Source organism: Watersipora subatra, chromosome 9 (assembly GCF_963576615.1).
Source record: "Watersipora subatra chromosome 9, tzWatSuba1.1, whole genome shotgun sequence".
In the NCBI taxonomy this organism is placed as follows: domain Eukaryota; kingdom Metazoa; phylum Bryozoa; class Gymnolaemata; order Cheilostomatida; family Watersiporidae; genus Watersipora; species Watersipora subatra.
In genome coordinates, this window is record NC_088716.1 from 54,250,542 (window position 1) to 54,268,129 (window position 17,588).

A 17,588-nucleotide genomic window follows, 5' to 3' on the forward strand; every position below is an offset into this window, starting at 1 on the left:
TCACGCATATAGCTGTGTATGTGTATCACTCATATAGCTGTGTACATGTATCACTCATACAGCTGTGTAGATGTATCACTCATATAGCTGTGTACATGTATCACTCATATAGCTGTGTACATTTTTCACTCATATAGCTGTGTATATATATATGTATCACTCATATAGCTGTGTATATGTATCACTCATAAGTCAGGCTCACACCAATTGCAGACCCCAATAGTAGCTCTTTTATGCATCCGCTTCCTTTTGAATATCTATCTTAGCCTAGTTTTTACACTTCATGAAGCAATAGTAGATGTGCTGCAGAGATGGCGCACCGAATATCGCAGTTGACGGCAGATCCAGCTCTGTTTAGACTTTAGATGATATGTGAATATTCATAGATTTTTGTCTTCACTCACAAACTAGGTGGAGTAGTTTTGTCACAGTATTAAATAGATGAAAACTGTAGCTACATATAATCCTAGCGTTTTTATAATGATTGTAAGCATGGTATTATACTTTCTTATGTGTCACCATATGAGCAAATCATTACTTACAGCAATGGCAGTACATTACTTATGTAATGTCATTGTTATGACTATACACTATCACCATTTGTGTGCTTGCAACATGTAATCCACCAGACTTCACGATATCTCAATGTCATTATCATATCAAAATTGTTTTTCCTTGTGTGCATTTTTGCTGAAATATTTTTATTTTATATGGCATCATTGGTATTAGCTTTAACTGGTGATTATTTATAGCCAATGTAGTAGTGAAGTTAGTTAAATAAATATTTTCTTTTGGGCAAAATGTTCTAAAATCTATCAGTGTCAAAAGAGGTTGGTTATCTGTGAGTCTTATAAACATAAAGGTGGCACATCTTACTGGTTATGATTGAGCAGCTCCTATCCAGCGTGATATGATTGGAATTATCTAAATGCAATCCTTCAAATGTGCTTGTTCATTTTGCTTGCAGCTGTACCAACACAACAAAGGTGCCTATCTATTATAGCTGTAACTAAACATCTTTCGGATTAGCTTTTTGATATAGAATAACAAAGCTACTCTTAATTGAAGCTGTTACGCCGTAATCTCTCGGTTATTGCTCTAGCCGTTCTGTCTAGAGACTTGTAGCTCCAGTCACAGTAATCCCAGGTCTTATCAGATAATATAAGAAATTAAGACCTCAGAAGGTGTCTGTGGTACTCACACATGAACAGCATTTTAGAGAACTCAGCAGTTGAAAATAGGTCTATGACTTCGAGCTATTGACTATAGAGAGCCTTAATCCTGTGCCGACTGCTGCCCTTTACGAAATTATTATCTTTGCTGCCTGTCAATTGTAATCTTTTTGAATAATGATTTCATTTTAACTGGAGCATTGAACCCTGAGAGTTATATTCCAGCCTGCCTTTCACATTATCTATGTATATATTAGTAAAGGCAGATAAGTCCAGCCAGTTACTCACTGTTATCTTTCCATCTGGTAGTCACTGGTCAACTTTTGTTCTTCATTGTTCTGCAACACTTTCCTGTTCTGAGGTCCGAGTTCTAAGTTGATAACTCTCTATAGTTTTGTATTCTTTTGTCTCCATGAGCTGATAACTCTAGCTTTGTATTCTTTTGTCTCCATGAGCTGATAACTCTAGCTTTGTATTCTTTTGTCTCCATGAGCTGATAACCCTCTCTAGCTTCGTATTCTTTTGTCACCGTGAGCTAATAACTCTCTCCAGCTTGGTATTCTTTAGTCACCATGAGCTAATAACTCTAGCTTCATATTCTTTAGTCATCATGAGCTGATAACTCTGTTTAGCTTCGTATTCTTTGATCGCCATGTGCTAATGATGTTCTATAGCTTCTTATTAAGTTCTTATAGTAGCGAAACAGAGTCCAGTTTTGACTAAACCACGAGGTTTGAGCGGAGGTTACCAGGTCATATCTTATAGTATTAGTAGGTTAGAAGCATAAAATTTAACTTGTAGGTCTTATCATGATGTACCTAAAACCTATATTACTGAATATAGGTAAATACCTAATGCCTACATGTATATTAATACTTCCCATTTTGTCATTGTTTGTGTCTGTTTGTCTGTCTGTTTGTGTGAACGGTATGAGTTTCCATATTTTTTGGCTCAATTCATCCAATCCTCGTATGCATGTGCTCCGTACCTTCCACTAGGTTGGTCAAAATAATTGGCCTTAAAACTCCGTGTAGTTCCTCGGAATCAGCCTCTTAGACACCCAATTGCCGGCTATCTGATTTAACTCAAAAGAAACTCTGCATTGCCAGGCCACTAGTATGATCACATTTATCAAAGAAGTTCTCGTGTAAATCTAGTAATGTTTTTTATTTCATGTGAACTAGCAGAATAATTGGCATCAAAATTAGTTGCATCAAAGTAATTTTATTCTAAGCATAATTGAGCAAATTAGTTCAAATTCTTGCAGAAAGTTCATGCCAGAATTTCACATGCCTGAGGCTGTCAGGAATGGGAAAGAAGAGATGCTTCGTGTGCATTTAAGGAGAATAATAACAAGCCTCTCAGGCTATGATATCAACGAACTGGAAATGGACAAGCTCTGGCTCAGGTAATTAGCTCTTTACCTCGGCGAAAGTTCCAGCTTACTGGAACATAAGTAACCACCTACATGTACTTCTAAGGCTAGACTGAGGCTGGATATCTAATAGATCAGCACCTTAACAATTCTGGTACAAAATAGTGAGAGCTTAGATAAGTGGGGCAGACTGCATAGAATAATGCCTGATTAACCCTTTAGTGGGCAACTTTTTAGGAATTCCATCCTCTGGGGCGAACAAATTTCTAAACAGTTATCAGTGTATTTTGTGCGCCGTTTTGGTCATAACTCAAAAACATTTTGTTTGTTCTTTATATACCTGCAATGGAAGATGATCAGTGGAGAATTCTCAACAAAATGATACTAATAATAACTAAATTACATCAATAAACGTCAAATTTTTTTCACTTATACCGATGTTTATATTTTGCCACATATATAGTTGTTGTCGCCGTTGATACAGCTTTAGTGATGAGTACAGCTGAGAGGATAGATTGTCAGAATCATCAAAACTACACCATGATTCAAACTCACTAAGGTCTAAATGTGACCCACTGTCATTATTGATTAACAACCAGATGTGAAGACTTTAAAATGTTTAGATGGGTGATTAGAATGCTCTTCAGGGGCAGTGAATGACGTACTAGCATCTGTAGATGCCATTTTTACGGCGTGTTGTATTCAAACTCCCAAGTATTTTGGTTTACACTCATAACTTTCAAAGTAGCACGATCAAAATAAATAATAATTGTATCAGTTTAGGATGTTTTACTTAAATATTTTACTGTCTATTGTTTAGTTTTGACCTTTATAAAAAACAGTAGAAAAAATGCTGAGGCCGATGGCATTCATGTCGATTTGCCAATGGGAGAGTGTCAAATATAAGTGACATCAATGTCACTTTGTTCGTTAAAGGGTTAATCTTGCATGCGTTTCACAGGTCAAGGTCAGTATTTAACCTGTGAAACGATGTGTGTTTTTTCCTGGCACACGTCAGCTTAGTTATCAACATGCACTGATCACTGCACTCACTATCAACTGCATATCATACATGTACGTAATCTCTTAGTTTGCTGTAATGCTAAATATCTTTGTAAGAATTGTCTTCTCTTTTCAATTTTATTTTGAAAGTTTCATGTTAGTATGCATGGGTTAAAAGTCTAACTAGAACGCAGCTTAAAAAGAAGAAGCAATGATGCACTCTTCTAGTTGGCTAACGAAACGTTCAGTTAAGATCGGGGGCTGTTGTGGTTGTGAGTATAGCTTGAGAGCATTTTTGTTAAAAAAATTTATGCAGTTTTTTGGATATATTTTTAAGCAAATCTTAAATTATTTTATTGGAATGGATGAAATTGTATTTTGCCTTCATTGTTAGTAGAGTGAGTGTTAAATTTATTATTAAACTGAATATAAATTTTTTGTTATTTTGTTATTTTGCAATATAGTTTGCAGTACAACATGACAATTGAGCAAAATTTACTAGTTGTAATGTTTCCCTTACAGGTTTGATACGCGAGGAGTTGGTTCTGTACCGTGTGAGGATTTCTACAAGATCATAGGCTATAGCACAGTAGTGGACACTTCACTCATTCCATTGAGGCCTTGCTCTCAGCTGACTCCACCTAACAAACAGTCTTCTGAAGAAAAATGTCGGCCTGCCACTGATATGGGAGTTGTCTCATTTTATGAGATCAATGAAGACAAGGCAACTGTTGCCAATCCATCATTACCTGTGAAACGAACCAATAAGATTGCAAAGGTGAGAAACAACCATTTGTGACATGACACTCTTCTTTGTGTACCTTAGAGGCTTCTACATTTTTTGTCTGAGCTCTAGTCGTTTTTAAAATAGACACAAATACCGTAAAACCTCTATTTGAACGCCACCTTTAGTTTAACGTCATTTCTATTTGAACGCCATTGTTGAAGAAGGGTTGAAAAATACAGTGCCACCCTTTAATTGAACACCACCTCTATTTGAGCACCACTTTGACATTCAGTGATCAGCAACAAGTGATCAGTAAAAAGTTGTCTACAAAATGCTACTAATAATGACTCGGTAAAGTCAATAACAATTCATTTTTTCGTTGTTGCGGTTCCTTTTGAAGTCCATTTTTAATTCCAAAGCTTCACGGTTTTTCGATAAAACTTTGAAAGCAACACCGTGCAAATAATTAATAACTGTATCAGGTTAATAATTGTTCCCTGCTTAACATGGTCTTGATACTTCGACCTATGTGAAAAACAGATAACATTTACGATGGAGTCTGTAGTACTATTTTTTGGCAACGACTTCTGCTTAGCACGCGTGTGCAAGATTACATGTGGTTTCACTTTATTTGTGTGACAAAGGTATTCTAAATGGCAACACGTAAATGTTTTGCTCTGCTAAAAACATTGTTTGAACGCTAATATCGACTAGCTCAGCAGTGTAGAAGAAGAGATGAGGTCAGCAGACACTGTGGAAGGTATTAAACAGCCAGAAAAAATTGATATGGGTCTGAATGAAAGCAACAATCAGAATGCAACTGACTGAGCAAACGATGCAAATATTTGTTACAAAAATGTTAATTTTTGTTTATGCATGTATTATAAATATGGTTTGTTTACGTTACTTGTTCCTGAATATGTATTTGTAGCATTTAATAGATTATTATTATATAACTTGTAAATTTGCAGGTTTATAACATATTATTTGATAGCATCATTGCGGTATCATGAATCTGATCTTACTATGGATCGATGCTTGTAACTCCTTTTCTATTGCACATTAAAAGCCAGTTTTGGCTGCAAACTGTAGCAAACATATCAGTGAGTGTTACGAGCTTTTATTCAACACTGTTAAATATAGTTATAAAATCAAAATATGCCTACAAAATTTAGAATGAAATAAAAAATTGAAGGCTTCAACAAAATTAGTTGCAACGCAGGCCATATGATCATCGTAGATTAATTGCAAGCAATAGATATCAACTGGTAGAGATGTTACTCGGCTTCCCAATGCATATTAATTTAGAGATCTATGACAGGTAGGAGATGAGTTAGCAAATTTATTGCTCATAAAAAGGTTAATGTTGTTCTGCCGAAGAAGAGTGCAAAATGTAGGTGACATACACTTCGCCCATAAAAGGGTTAGATTTATCTTCCCAAAATTTTGACGAGCTATTTGAAAAATACAACGCCACTCTTTATTTGAACGCCACCTCTAATAAAACACCACTATTAGGGAAGAGTTGAAAAATAAAGTGGCATGGCATTCAATTAAAGGTTTCAAGATAAGCAGAATGAAAATGTTTCAGCTATATCTATTTATGAAAGGTTGTGCTATTAATATCAAGTATTTATACAAAAAAAATTACAACCTAAAATAAAACATTCTTTTTTTTTAATTTAGTTTTAACTTGATTTGGTAGAAAAACTCAAATTTTTGTGCTGCTAGTTTCTAAAGAGAACATAGCCACACACAATCAAAGCCAAATATATATATATATATACATATATATATTATATAATGTAGATGACTGGATGCAGTGGCGGCAAACTTGATCAACTCAACTTAACAACTGTTAAGCTCTTCTGTTTGCCCATACAAATATGTTGAACTACTGCATATGTATGTGCTAGTTAGAACTTCTGCTGATAACTAGTACCACATCTTATCTGACTCACAATCACTAGATAAAGGCAATTGAACAACAAGTCTGCTACTTTATTCAGAGTCAGCTACAGTTTCAGACAATGTCTAGTGGCTGCCACATTGCCTGTGTTAATATAGTAATTGTTTATATCAGTCAGGAGCTGCATGTCTATTGTGGTTCAGGTATAATCTAAGGCTCTAAAGTGTTATGATAGCTTGTAAACGAGCAGAGTTTGTTTTGAAATTTATTAAGTTATTTTCATTTTGTACATTTGCTTGAAATAATACAACAATAGTTAATGAGTTGATGTATTAATCATTTTGATTTTATAAAAAAACTCCGACCTAGATGCCATGGTTTAGAAGAAATAAAAAGCTTTTGGCGTACATGCTATGAGTTTAAGCAAACTGATCAGTGCATGAGAAAATGTAAGCATTTATATTTGAGATAAACGTCTTTGAAGATCTCTTCATTGTTCTAAACAAAATTTACCCTTGTTTGTTTCTGTCTCAGAAGCTGAAAAGACTCAACAGTGTTATTGAAGAGCTCATCTACAACTTGTCTTTGCCCGCTGTCAACCTTGAGGCAGCGTTTAAAGAGTTTGACATCCTCTCTGATAACTTTGTATCCAAAGTGGATTTTCGGCGCGTGTTGAGCCAGTTTGGATTTCCCATCGGTGCCCTTGACCTAGAGACATTTCTTGCAAGGTATGAACCCACAAAATAATTTGCATTACGACAGCGCGATTATAAGTTGATTCTCTGACTAGATATAGGGTTGCTTTAATGTTTCACAATAACATGGCTGAGGGAACATAACTCTCAAATGAGGCTACTTAACCACAATATCAAATGTTTTGATCGTTTGACAAGTGCAAGGAGAGGCAACTCTAGTTCTTTAGCTAATTCTACTGCATAAGGTTTACCTTGCCTGATTCAGGATCATTCATTGCTCTGAATATCAATTCATGTTTGCCCTTCTACTTCATATCTTTGACTGTCATAAGTCTATTTTTTCTTGAGATGCTTCAACCAGTAAATTATTTCAAAATCTCTTGATTATACATTTGTCAAAGAATCAGCTGGTGTAATCTAACTCTTTTTTTTACATAAGCTGCGAAGTAATAAATAATGCCTAGTATTACAGTGGTAGATATTAAGAAAAACTTTGAACTAAACCAACTGCCCTCAAATGACCTCAAGTATCACTTATAGACTAAGACTTGAAAAAATCATAAACTATTTGAACTTTTTAAAGCCTAAAGAACCTCAGATTTAAATAAGGAATCATTTTGTAGTAAGATATACTGACATACAGTAAGCTATAAAGATTTGTCTAGTTGTTTAATCAATTGCGGTCTAGTAGGTTTGACCAATCAGTTTATGTGGTTGTATGATTAAGCGCTTTGATTGGTAAACCTTCTCCAAAAAACAATAATAATAACAATGGTTTCTATTTGTAAATGAGTCCAAAATTTGCTTTTAAATAACTCATTCAATTCAGGATTATGAAATAATACTATATAAATGGTAAATAATGCTAAATAAATGGTAAATAATTGGTAAATAATGCCGAATAAATGGTAAATGAATGCTAAATAAATGGTAAATAAATGGTAAATAAAGCCAAGGAGGTCAAGTTGTAACATCGTTTCAGCTGTTTGTAGATGTTTCAAGTCTAAGATTCTATTTTGTAACATTCTTTACAAAAATGCATTCTTTCCTCGATGTAACTTAGAATTTCTAAAATTTTTCTTTTCTGGTACCTATATCTGTTTTACCGTTTTCTATTGAAGCTGTTAATTATTTCGGTTGAAAAGTGATATTTTGTTATGGAAATACACAGATTATTGTGCAATACAAAATTCAAAAGTTGGAAGTTTGCCTTACTGTGAATCTCATGACATTAAGATATTTGTACAGTGAACTATCACCAACTCTAATTGCCAAGTCTTGCTATAAAATGTTCATTTATCTCAGGACTAACTTGAGAGTGATGAATGACCTCATCGAGTACAAAGAGTTTATACAGAGGTTCACCAACAGGGAGGACTTTGGCATGGTCAACAAGGTTGTCAATGACTCTCAGCACCTGTAAGTCTGTTTCTTGTATTCATGTGTCATGTCGACTCGTTCATTGTTTAGTCTGCTGAATATTCATTGGGTGATATATGTCTCTATGCAATCCTAAAACTATTTGAATTTTCAATGTACCTGATCGATATTGGTAAGTCATTCCAAATACTGGACAACTGGTAAGTTACCTGTTGATGTCCAGCTGTAGGTGTAGATTTAGTGTGAGGTAAGGCGTAAGAAGAATAACGAGTAGCATAAGAGTGTTGTTGAACATGAGTGTCAGAGTAGAATGATGAATGAGAGAAAATCTCTAAACGGAGTTTGTATAACTCTCTAATTGGAAGAACATTAGCCTTTTTGAACAAATCAACTGTGTGGTCTTTGAATTTTTTTATGGAAGATTATTCGCATTAGACGCTTCTAAATCAGAAATATTTTATTCAAATGACTCTCTGCAGCATTGCCCCATGCTTCTAAACAATAAATTAGTTTACTGTTTATTAAACTGTTATAAAGCAATATCAAAATGTCAGTTGGAATAATTTCTGAGGCTTTGAAAATTATACCCAAATTTTTATGCAGTTGATTTCTCAAATAATCAATATGAGAAGACCAGTTTAATGAGTTGTCAATAACTACTCCTAATAATTTCACATTTGTAACATATTTATTGGCTTACCGTTGATACTTATATTTTGGCTAAGTTCGAATTTATTTTGACGATTTTTGATTATTATAAAATTTGTTTTATCAATGTTAAGAGTTAGTTTGTTTGCAGTACACCAATTTTGAACTCTATCTAAAGCTGAGTTGATTTCATGGATATGTTATTTGCAATGTACCAGACATTGCAAATACTGTAGTACAAAACACTATTATATCTTTGCTACACCATACATTAAAATGAGATAGAATGATATAGATTGAATGCTAGAGGAATACAGACACAAACAACAACACTTGCGATCAGAAGACATGCCTTTTTCTTTCAGGTTCAACAGACGGCCAGGTGAAAGGCTGACTAAGGAGGGATCAGGTATCGAGGGCTGGTCTGCTGAAGAGCTGGAGGCTGGTCTTGTTGAACACTTTATGGGCTCTTACATTCAGTTGCTGCTTTCGCTAAGGTACAACTATCTACCTCCTTTGATTCTCACTCACCTGCTCTCATTGTCATTTCTTCCCCCTCGCACCTGTACACTTTCATAGCTACTTGGTCTCTCTAAATGTCATTTATGATATTTTCAATATCGAGCCAAAATCTTGACACAAAGTAGTAGAGTTATTAGAATTTGTCTCCTCTTCCAGCAAGCGAAACTTGATTGTAGCCTTAACTCACAATTGTAATATTATAGAATATCTATTAAAGTGTATCTTTTGTTTACTGCGGTTGAAAACATTTATGTGCTTGAAGCTGTTTTAGCAATTTATTTGCCTTCACAGCAAAGTTTACTCATTGGGGAAAAACGAAATATTTTAGTATGTCAGCAATTGGTTTTATACTTAAATGTTTTACTATTAGCAATTATTCACAATAATTAATTGCATTTGGATTCAGTTTATGCAGTGCTTCATTATACTGTAGGTTGGGGAGGTCTGTCTGTCTGTCTAATAGGGCTAAGATCACTCTAAATTATTCTTTGCTAGATTTGACAATCAGTCGGACCTTATCTAGAGAATTCTTCCATACCTCTAAACACAATGTACAATTGTTCTATATTCTCAACATACTAATACACTCCATTCCTAATTTTCCAATGTCTCAGATTTTAAACAGTTCAGAACCTGAACAAAAAATTGAGACACTGTGCTTCGAATGCCATACTAAGTTTCATAACTCGAACACCCCTAAGATTAAAATAAGCAGAGAAAACCCGACAAACTCGTTGGTTCGCTCGTTGGTTCACTCTCCCTCTTTATCTCTCTTTCCCTTTCTCTTGCTAACACTGGCTTTTTCTCCCTCCCTCTCCCCCCCCCCCCCCTCTCCCCCCCCCCTCTCCCCCCCCCCCTCTCCCCCCCTCTCCCCCTCCCTCTCCCCCCTCTCTCCCTCCCTCTCTCCCTCCCTCTCCCCCCTCTCCCCCCTCTCCCCCTCCCTCTCCCTCCCTCTCCCTCCCTTTCTCTCCCTCCCTCTCCCTCCCTCCCTTTCCCTCCCTCTCCCTCCCCCTCCTTTTCCCTCCCTTTCCCTCCCCCTCCCTCCCTCTCTCTCCCCCTCTCTCTCTCCCTCTCTCTCTCCCTCTCTCTCTCCTTATCTTTAATATTCCATCATTGCTATGTTCATTGTAGTTTATGAAGTATTGACTATATTTGGAGTTTTGCATAGAGTAGTAGTGTATTATTTTTTATTAGAATCAAATGCAAGCTGTTTCTATACATTGTTATTTTACACCAGCTTTGAGGAAACGAGGTTGGGGTATGAGTTGTAACAGATATTGTAATACATGTTCTAGCTTGTCTTTTTATTAATAGGGAATTATGAGAGATTCGATATCATTTATATATTACCGACTTTCATGTGAAATGTATAAAAATGCATTAATACTCATCTTCTAGTCTTGGAGCAAATTAAACATATTTACATCACTTATAATAAATGGGAAACCAATCTCCTTTTTAAACAAGATTGTTGTCGAAAGCCTATGTTACGCTGTATACGCGTTAGTCATTTTATACCCAAATGACATGTTATGCTGCTTGCGAATTAAAGAACCTCCTTCAAATTGTAAAGCTGCTCTCAGGCTATACTCACAACTGCAACAGCCCAATCTTAACTAAACATTTTGTTAGCTAACCAGAAAAGTGCATCATTGCCTCTTCGTCTTAAGCTTGTAGCAGACTATAGCATTGTACACTGACTATTCACTTCTTAACCAGGGAATAAAGTTGCATTTAAACTGTGACCTTTTTAGAAACCTTGATCCTAAAATGACTCGATTGCTGTCAGAGGAGGAGGTAAGGCCATTGCTTGAGAAAATACTTGGTAGAGAGTTCCAGCGCGGTGAATGGAAGTACCTTCTCTCCATGGTTGGACTGTCAAAGGAAGGGCTCATTCCTTATGAGAATGTCATTGCCATCATCAACAATAGGTAACTGTGAAGTGTATTTTATGTCTATGTAAGATCACAGAGGGTTCTGTGTCATACTAGTTAGGGTAGCCTATCGTTTGCGCAAGTCTACAATCAATCGGTGTGCATCAGCACTTGTTAACGTGTGTCATTTGCTAATCTGATGTCACCTGCTTGTTGGTATCGCTCGCTAGTCGGTGTCACTTGCTAGTCGGTGTCACTTGCTAGCAGTGTCTGAAGTGGAGAGAGATTCTTGGTGGTACTCTCTGTCATGCCAGGAGGGTAGTGTCCAGGGCCAACGGCCCTGCTCGCCACTCACAGGGTGAGTCTGAGAAGAGTGCTGCACCTTCTCAGTAGAGGGGGGTCCGGGGTACACCCCCGGAAATTTTTTTTAGCATGAATGCCCCTAAATTATGCTGTTTTCCATAACTTGAAACCCTGTGTTGTGTTCAGTAAGAAATTAAAAGTCGGCTTAGCTGCACAACCCGTGTGCTCTATGACTGGAGACTCCAGGTTGTGATATGAGTGAGTCAAAAAGCCCTATGGACAGTCCACACAGACCCCAGACACAAGACAGTCTCATCTCCAAGCCACCATGAATATTATTATATGATAAGCTCAGTCACTCACTATTTTTTTAAATACAGACTCTAAATTCATGACAGTCACTAATTCTTACTCACCTTTAAAGAAGTTAACTATTGGCCCATGCTGTTTTATTATGAATGGAAAGAAACAAAGAAACTAGTATAATAAGCAAGAATTTATTCAAAACCGCTATCCAAAACCCAAGAGAAGAATCCAAGCAATGATTAATCTTAAGCTATTCGAGGGTTTCACAGGGCGGCCGACACAGGGACCCGTCGATTGTGTCGGTTGATAGAAAACTGATCGGTTCTCACGTTTTTAACAAAACAATCTAGTTGATCTGCTATAATAGCAAAAAACTGACTGAAGAAATTAAAGATCAGTAGCGTGATTTTCACGTTTCGAAAACGCGCACTGTTTTCGGTGTAATGAACTCGAGCTAATATAAGTTCAGATCAAAAAGGAAAAAAACGTGTGAATATTTCACTTCATTCCGGTTTTACCGCATTTAGGTAATAAGATATGAGCAACCTTATATGAGGGGGTACGCGTCCTAGAGAGTACCCTCACTAATTTTTCTTAGGGGTACGCCGTACCCCTGCGTACCCCCCCATTTCGAACACTGCTTGCTAGTCGGTGTCACTTGCTCGTCGATCTTACTTGCTAGTCGGTGTCACTTGTTAGTCGGTGTCACTTGCTAGTCAGTGTCACTTGCTAGTCGGTGTCACTTGCTAGTCGGCGTCACTTGCTAGTCGACGTCAATTGCTAGTCGGTGTCACTTGTTAACTTCGTGTTACTTAGTGTTACTCGCTAGGCGATGCTACAGGTTGCATATATTCATTACCCTTGATTCATAATCACTGCAATGACCTGGTACTCAGTCTAAATAACGTTTAGTCATTGGCACTATTTGAAGTTGTGTATCTTGAAGTATCATGTTAAACTGTCACAAAAACTGTACGTATTTGTTTCGATATTCTGATGTAACTAGTTATTCTTTTGTATTGTTGAAATATTGCTAGAGTTTGGAGATCTGTTAAACCCATTCAACTAGAAAGTAATGTTTTATTCTTTGAAATGTCAGTTATACCAGCTTACAAACTTCTCCCTGCATACCAAGTTAGCTATAGCATACCTATATAAAGGCTCTTTTTGCATATATTTTCATCCTAAATGGAATTTTTTGCAACCAATATTCATGAGCCTTTTGGTTGACAGAAATCTATTACTATTCCTGACAGGGTGTGAACCGATTTCAAAGGTTCTTTGTAAAAGTTCTAACATGTAACTGCATTGTCAGGAGATGTCTAATAATGATAATTTGTTCGCTCTTGCGAGACTCCTAGCATTTGTTCGCACAAGGTATAAAACATTGGTGCATATTCCAAGGTGTGAATGCTTGCTAATTTCTATTAGTTGGTAGTTGCCTTCTTTTATAGCCACTTTGGCAAATAGAAGAATTTGCTTCTGTGTTTTACTAAATAATATTACCTTATTACCTAATATGACCAAATGTAGTAATAAACATTGAATGTTGTATTAATTTACAAACAGTGATAATTTTTAAGCGATCAACTTCGGTAGCAGCCTTTTTAGACAAAGTGATGAAAATATTTATATAAACAAATATTTTGGTTTATCATTTTATAAAATAACTGTTTTATATTATAACCAGTGTTTAAAAATAATGCATTCTAATAGGAGCAGGTATAGACAATATTACTTAGTCTCTGCACTGTTACTTGTTTCAACAACTTTATTGAAATATTTGGAGTTGCTCACTTTTTCATACACAAGTTTATTTGTTGATATCTATGTGTTCTTCCTTTCCACAACAGCAAGAAGACAGAAATGACAATACAACTGCTGTGCATTAAAACAATATACAGTACATGTTGTGATCCTTAATATATCTACCAACACCAGTCCAAACCATCGTGTATGGCTGTTTTCTTGAATTACCATTTTGTAGATGCCCATTTTATAAATAGTCATTAATTGGATGGCCATTTTACATCAGTGTGCCCTTAGGCAACAGTTTCTTAGAGTTTCAAATTATGCTTTTTGTTATAACTACACAATGGATTCATGAGCTGCAGTTCTTTCACTCATATGCTATTGTCTGTAGTTACAGTAATTACGGCGCTCACAATGCTAAAGACCAACACAAAGGAACTCAGGTTTCCCCACCTGCACCTACTTGTCTGGCAATGCGCAAACTTAGCACCTCATCTTGTTTGTAGACGTTTTGTAGGCTAGCTCAGTGAAAGTGTCATCTAAGTATCTTCCATGTTATATGATAGCAGGTGCTAGTAACACCTGTGTGTAGTTTTATGTACAGATACAAGAGTTGAAAGCATCCAACTTTCTTACCAGAGTTGTGCGTAAAAACGTCAGTGATTTTGTGGCTATTGACAAACTTTCTATAGCTTGCTTTGAAAAAAAACATTATTTTCTTTCATGTGGTTGTATAAATAGTCATTGATACTATTGAATACAATTGAACGGCGGCTGTTAGCTCATAGCTTATACAACCTGTGAAAGATAGATTTCCTACTGCTAAAAAATATTTTCACCAGCGCCTCAGTTATACCCCTCAATTGCAGCTTTTGAGTTAGAGATTTTAGTTCTGTTGCCGCGAACATATCTGTGTTAAAAAAGAAAACATTTTCATTGCAATAGTCTGCTTTAAACTACTGTGGAAAACTTCGATGAAAATTATTTTCTTCTAGATGGTTGCAAATTTCAGTTTTTGTCAAAATAACTGCGCCAGTTCAATACTGGCTAGATTAAACACAGCAACTGGGCATTTGCTCTTGTATAATAAATCTGGTCTCCATCAGTTTAATACTACTGGAAAACTATTCTGGTAAATATTGTTTATCGTATTAGGTAAGTCAGGTTAGTTTACTAACTATTTTACTAGCTTTTGTAAATTTGAAAATGATTCTCAGCCTCAACAAGGCATGGTAAATATATTGATGATGTAGAGCCAGAGAGGTCATGCTGTGAGCCACTTACTAGCTTTTTAGTTTGAAACGTTAATTTGCATGAATCTTGTCACAATAATCTAGATTATGTAGCTAGGAATGCCTACAAGTAGACATCGTGGTGTGATATGCTAGGTCATGTGTGAGAGTATTGCTGTGTTGAACGAATACTCCGGTCAATTCCCTGGTTGACTCCATGAAGGTCAGCTAGATCTAGTACCTGCTAATGGAGCTATCAAATGAGATTTGAACTACAAAGCTGAAGTTGGATGCCTGGTTGGACAGTCTAGTCTGAGCTTTCATGTTATTAAGCTATGCATTTTGATATGAAATTTGTTAGACGGCCCACTTGGAATGAGACGAATAAACTAGGACACCAGGTTATAGTGATACAAAGACCCGCTACTACTGTTGAGCTTGAGAGGCTGAGAGAAAGTAAAGAGGAAACCATGCGCACTCACATCTCTCCCCTTGACCACCTTCGGTCACTGGATGATGTAAGTGGTTGGTAGGGAAAAGAACTATAGTTCCTTATCCATAGTATGTGACAGGGTTGAAAAAAAACCACAGTTTTTTCTAAAAATGCTTAATAAACCAGGTGTTTTTGGTTTGAACTGGTTTTTATGGTTTAAACCGGTTTTTATGGTTTATATAATTTTTCCAAGGTTTTTACAATTTCAAGTCTAATTAACATCACTTACTGTAGCTGCATGATTGAGTATTGAACATACATATGTGGAATCATCTGTACCTCATCATCATACTGTGGGAGTTGCTATGAGAAAAAGGAGAGAAAACATGGAAATTTCAGAATGAACTTTTAATTAAGCGGGAATGAAAAAATACAGAGCAGAACTCGTATCACATTAAATGAATATTTTACATACAGCTCTATGTATAAGCAGGAATTTTAATCACAATGATTAATTGTGTGGTAGTGAAGAGTAGAGCATAATGATCTACAATTGCTAAAGTTGAAGCAAAAAATTTGGTAAATCCGTAAGGATAGTAGTAGATACAATATGTTGCTTGTACTTAGGTATTGGTCCAACGATAAATAAATACAAGTTTCCCAGCTTTCTCTGTGCCAGTCTATTTCTGACTTTTGAATGGACAAACCTCAATTTTGAAAATATTCACTCGATGCTAGAACTAGAGTTGATTTTACGAAACACAACAAACTTGATAAACTGAATTCTAACAACCCAACTACTTTGACTTGTTCCCAATAAATGAAATATTAGTTTGCAAACTTCAAGCTTTCACCCAAAAGGTTGTTATTGTTTGAATTTCTAATCACTAGCAACCCTCTCTCATTGGCCAGACTTGAGAAAGTATTCATTCATTATTAGAGACGATGATTGGATTAGTATATTTCACATGGATTTTCATATTTCATCAATGAAGAGATCATCATATCATTTGATAAAGGCAATTAAAAATGAAATTCCCTAATTCATTGTGCTAGGATTTTATGCAGTTTCAGCTTGAGCTCCATCACCACCTCACTACTGGGTGCTAAATGAACTTCCACAGCTGATAATTACATAGAGTTGCATTTCTACCACATAGAACCACTAGAAGCTTGAAGCATTATGTTTTTCACAAAAAATAATGTAAAAATCATAAAAGCTGGTTTTTTTAGCTGGTTAAAACCCTGGTTTTAAACCAAGCCAACCCTGGTGTATGAGAAAATTCTTATGTGACACTTATCACCAACATTGTCACACAAGACCATCTGAAAAGGAGATTAATGTCGATAACATGTAGCCTGTATAGTTCCTTTTAGCTTTAGTTCTGGTTGAAGAATTAATAGAGTAATTCAAGGTGAAACAAATCTATCTATGCATACGATATCTATGCATACGCAGTTAGTGTGAGATGTCTCCAACATAGGTTGTCATATAGTGTTGGATCATTGACTGCTTCTTATTTTGTTCTGGAACAAGCATATGTTCATTTCAAATGCAGACAAAACTTTACACATAGAGTTAATTTATTTTAAAATTTGCGTCGTATCTCAAAACAGTTGCATATTAGAAGAACACACTATATATCATGTATATAATATATATAGAACATGTTATAAAACAATAAATGGCATTTTGTGCAATTTGCTTCACAGCTCATAAACTTCCTTCAGGTAACCAATTACACTATATAATGCATTCAAACAAAGGCATTATATAAAACTCTGTAAAAATTTTAATTATTAAATTAACAAGGTTACCTTTCTAGTGAGAAAAAAATGGAAAGCAAGCAATGTATAGGTTTGAGGGTAGAGACAGTGATAGAAGCACTCTGTAACCTGCTGTAACTTGAAAGGTGAAATTTGAACTGACTTAATTCATATATTTTTTTTATTTTTGTTTTGCATATTATTTATAATTTTCTTCAGTTTTTTCACTTTCATTTATAACATTTCGACAAATTTTAAAGGTCGTATGTCAGAAATTACTTTGTGTGTACAGTTGGATATTTGATCATGTTCCACATCTACTTGGTACTTGAAAATTCGTAATCTGTGGTGATCTCAAAGTTGATGTGAACTTTATTGTTTATCTGAGCAAAAGAGTTTATGACAATGCGCCTTGAAAATGTACTTTAAGGGATAATTCAAGCATCAAACACTTCCCGGTCATTTGAAGATGGAAACCAACCATGTTCAGT

At 35.7% G+C, this 17,588-nt stretch overlaps 1 protein-coding gene across 1 annotated transcript in view; it reads left to right on the forward strand.

The window, feature by feature from the left end:
• LOC137405226 (EF-hand calcium-binding domain-containing protein 6-like) overlaps window positions 1-17,588 on the forward strand; it is a 31,452-nt gene that overhangs the window by 8,725 nt on the left and 5,139 nt on the right. The window contains exons 7-13 of the mRNA XM_068091454.1: window positions 2,440-2,580; window positions 4,072-4,327; window positions 6,720-6,913; window positions 8,186-8,299; window positions 9,274-9,405; window positions 11,185-11,361; window positions 15,259-15,415. Coding sequence (XP_067947555.1) covers window positions 2,440-2,580; window positions 4,072-4,327; window positions 6,720-6,913; window positions 8,186-8,299; window positions 9,274-9,405; window positions 11,185-11,361; window positions 15,259-15,415 — 1,171 coding nt within the window. The remainder of the gene's footprint in view (window positions 1-2,439; window positions 2,581-4,071; window positions 4,328-6,719; window positions 6,914-8,185; window positions 8,300-9,273; window positions 9,406-11,184; window positions 11,362-15,258; window positions 15,416-17,588) is intronic.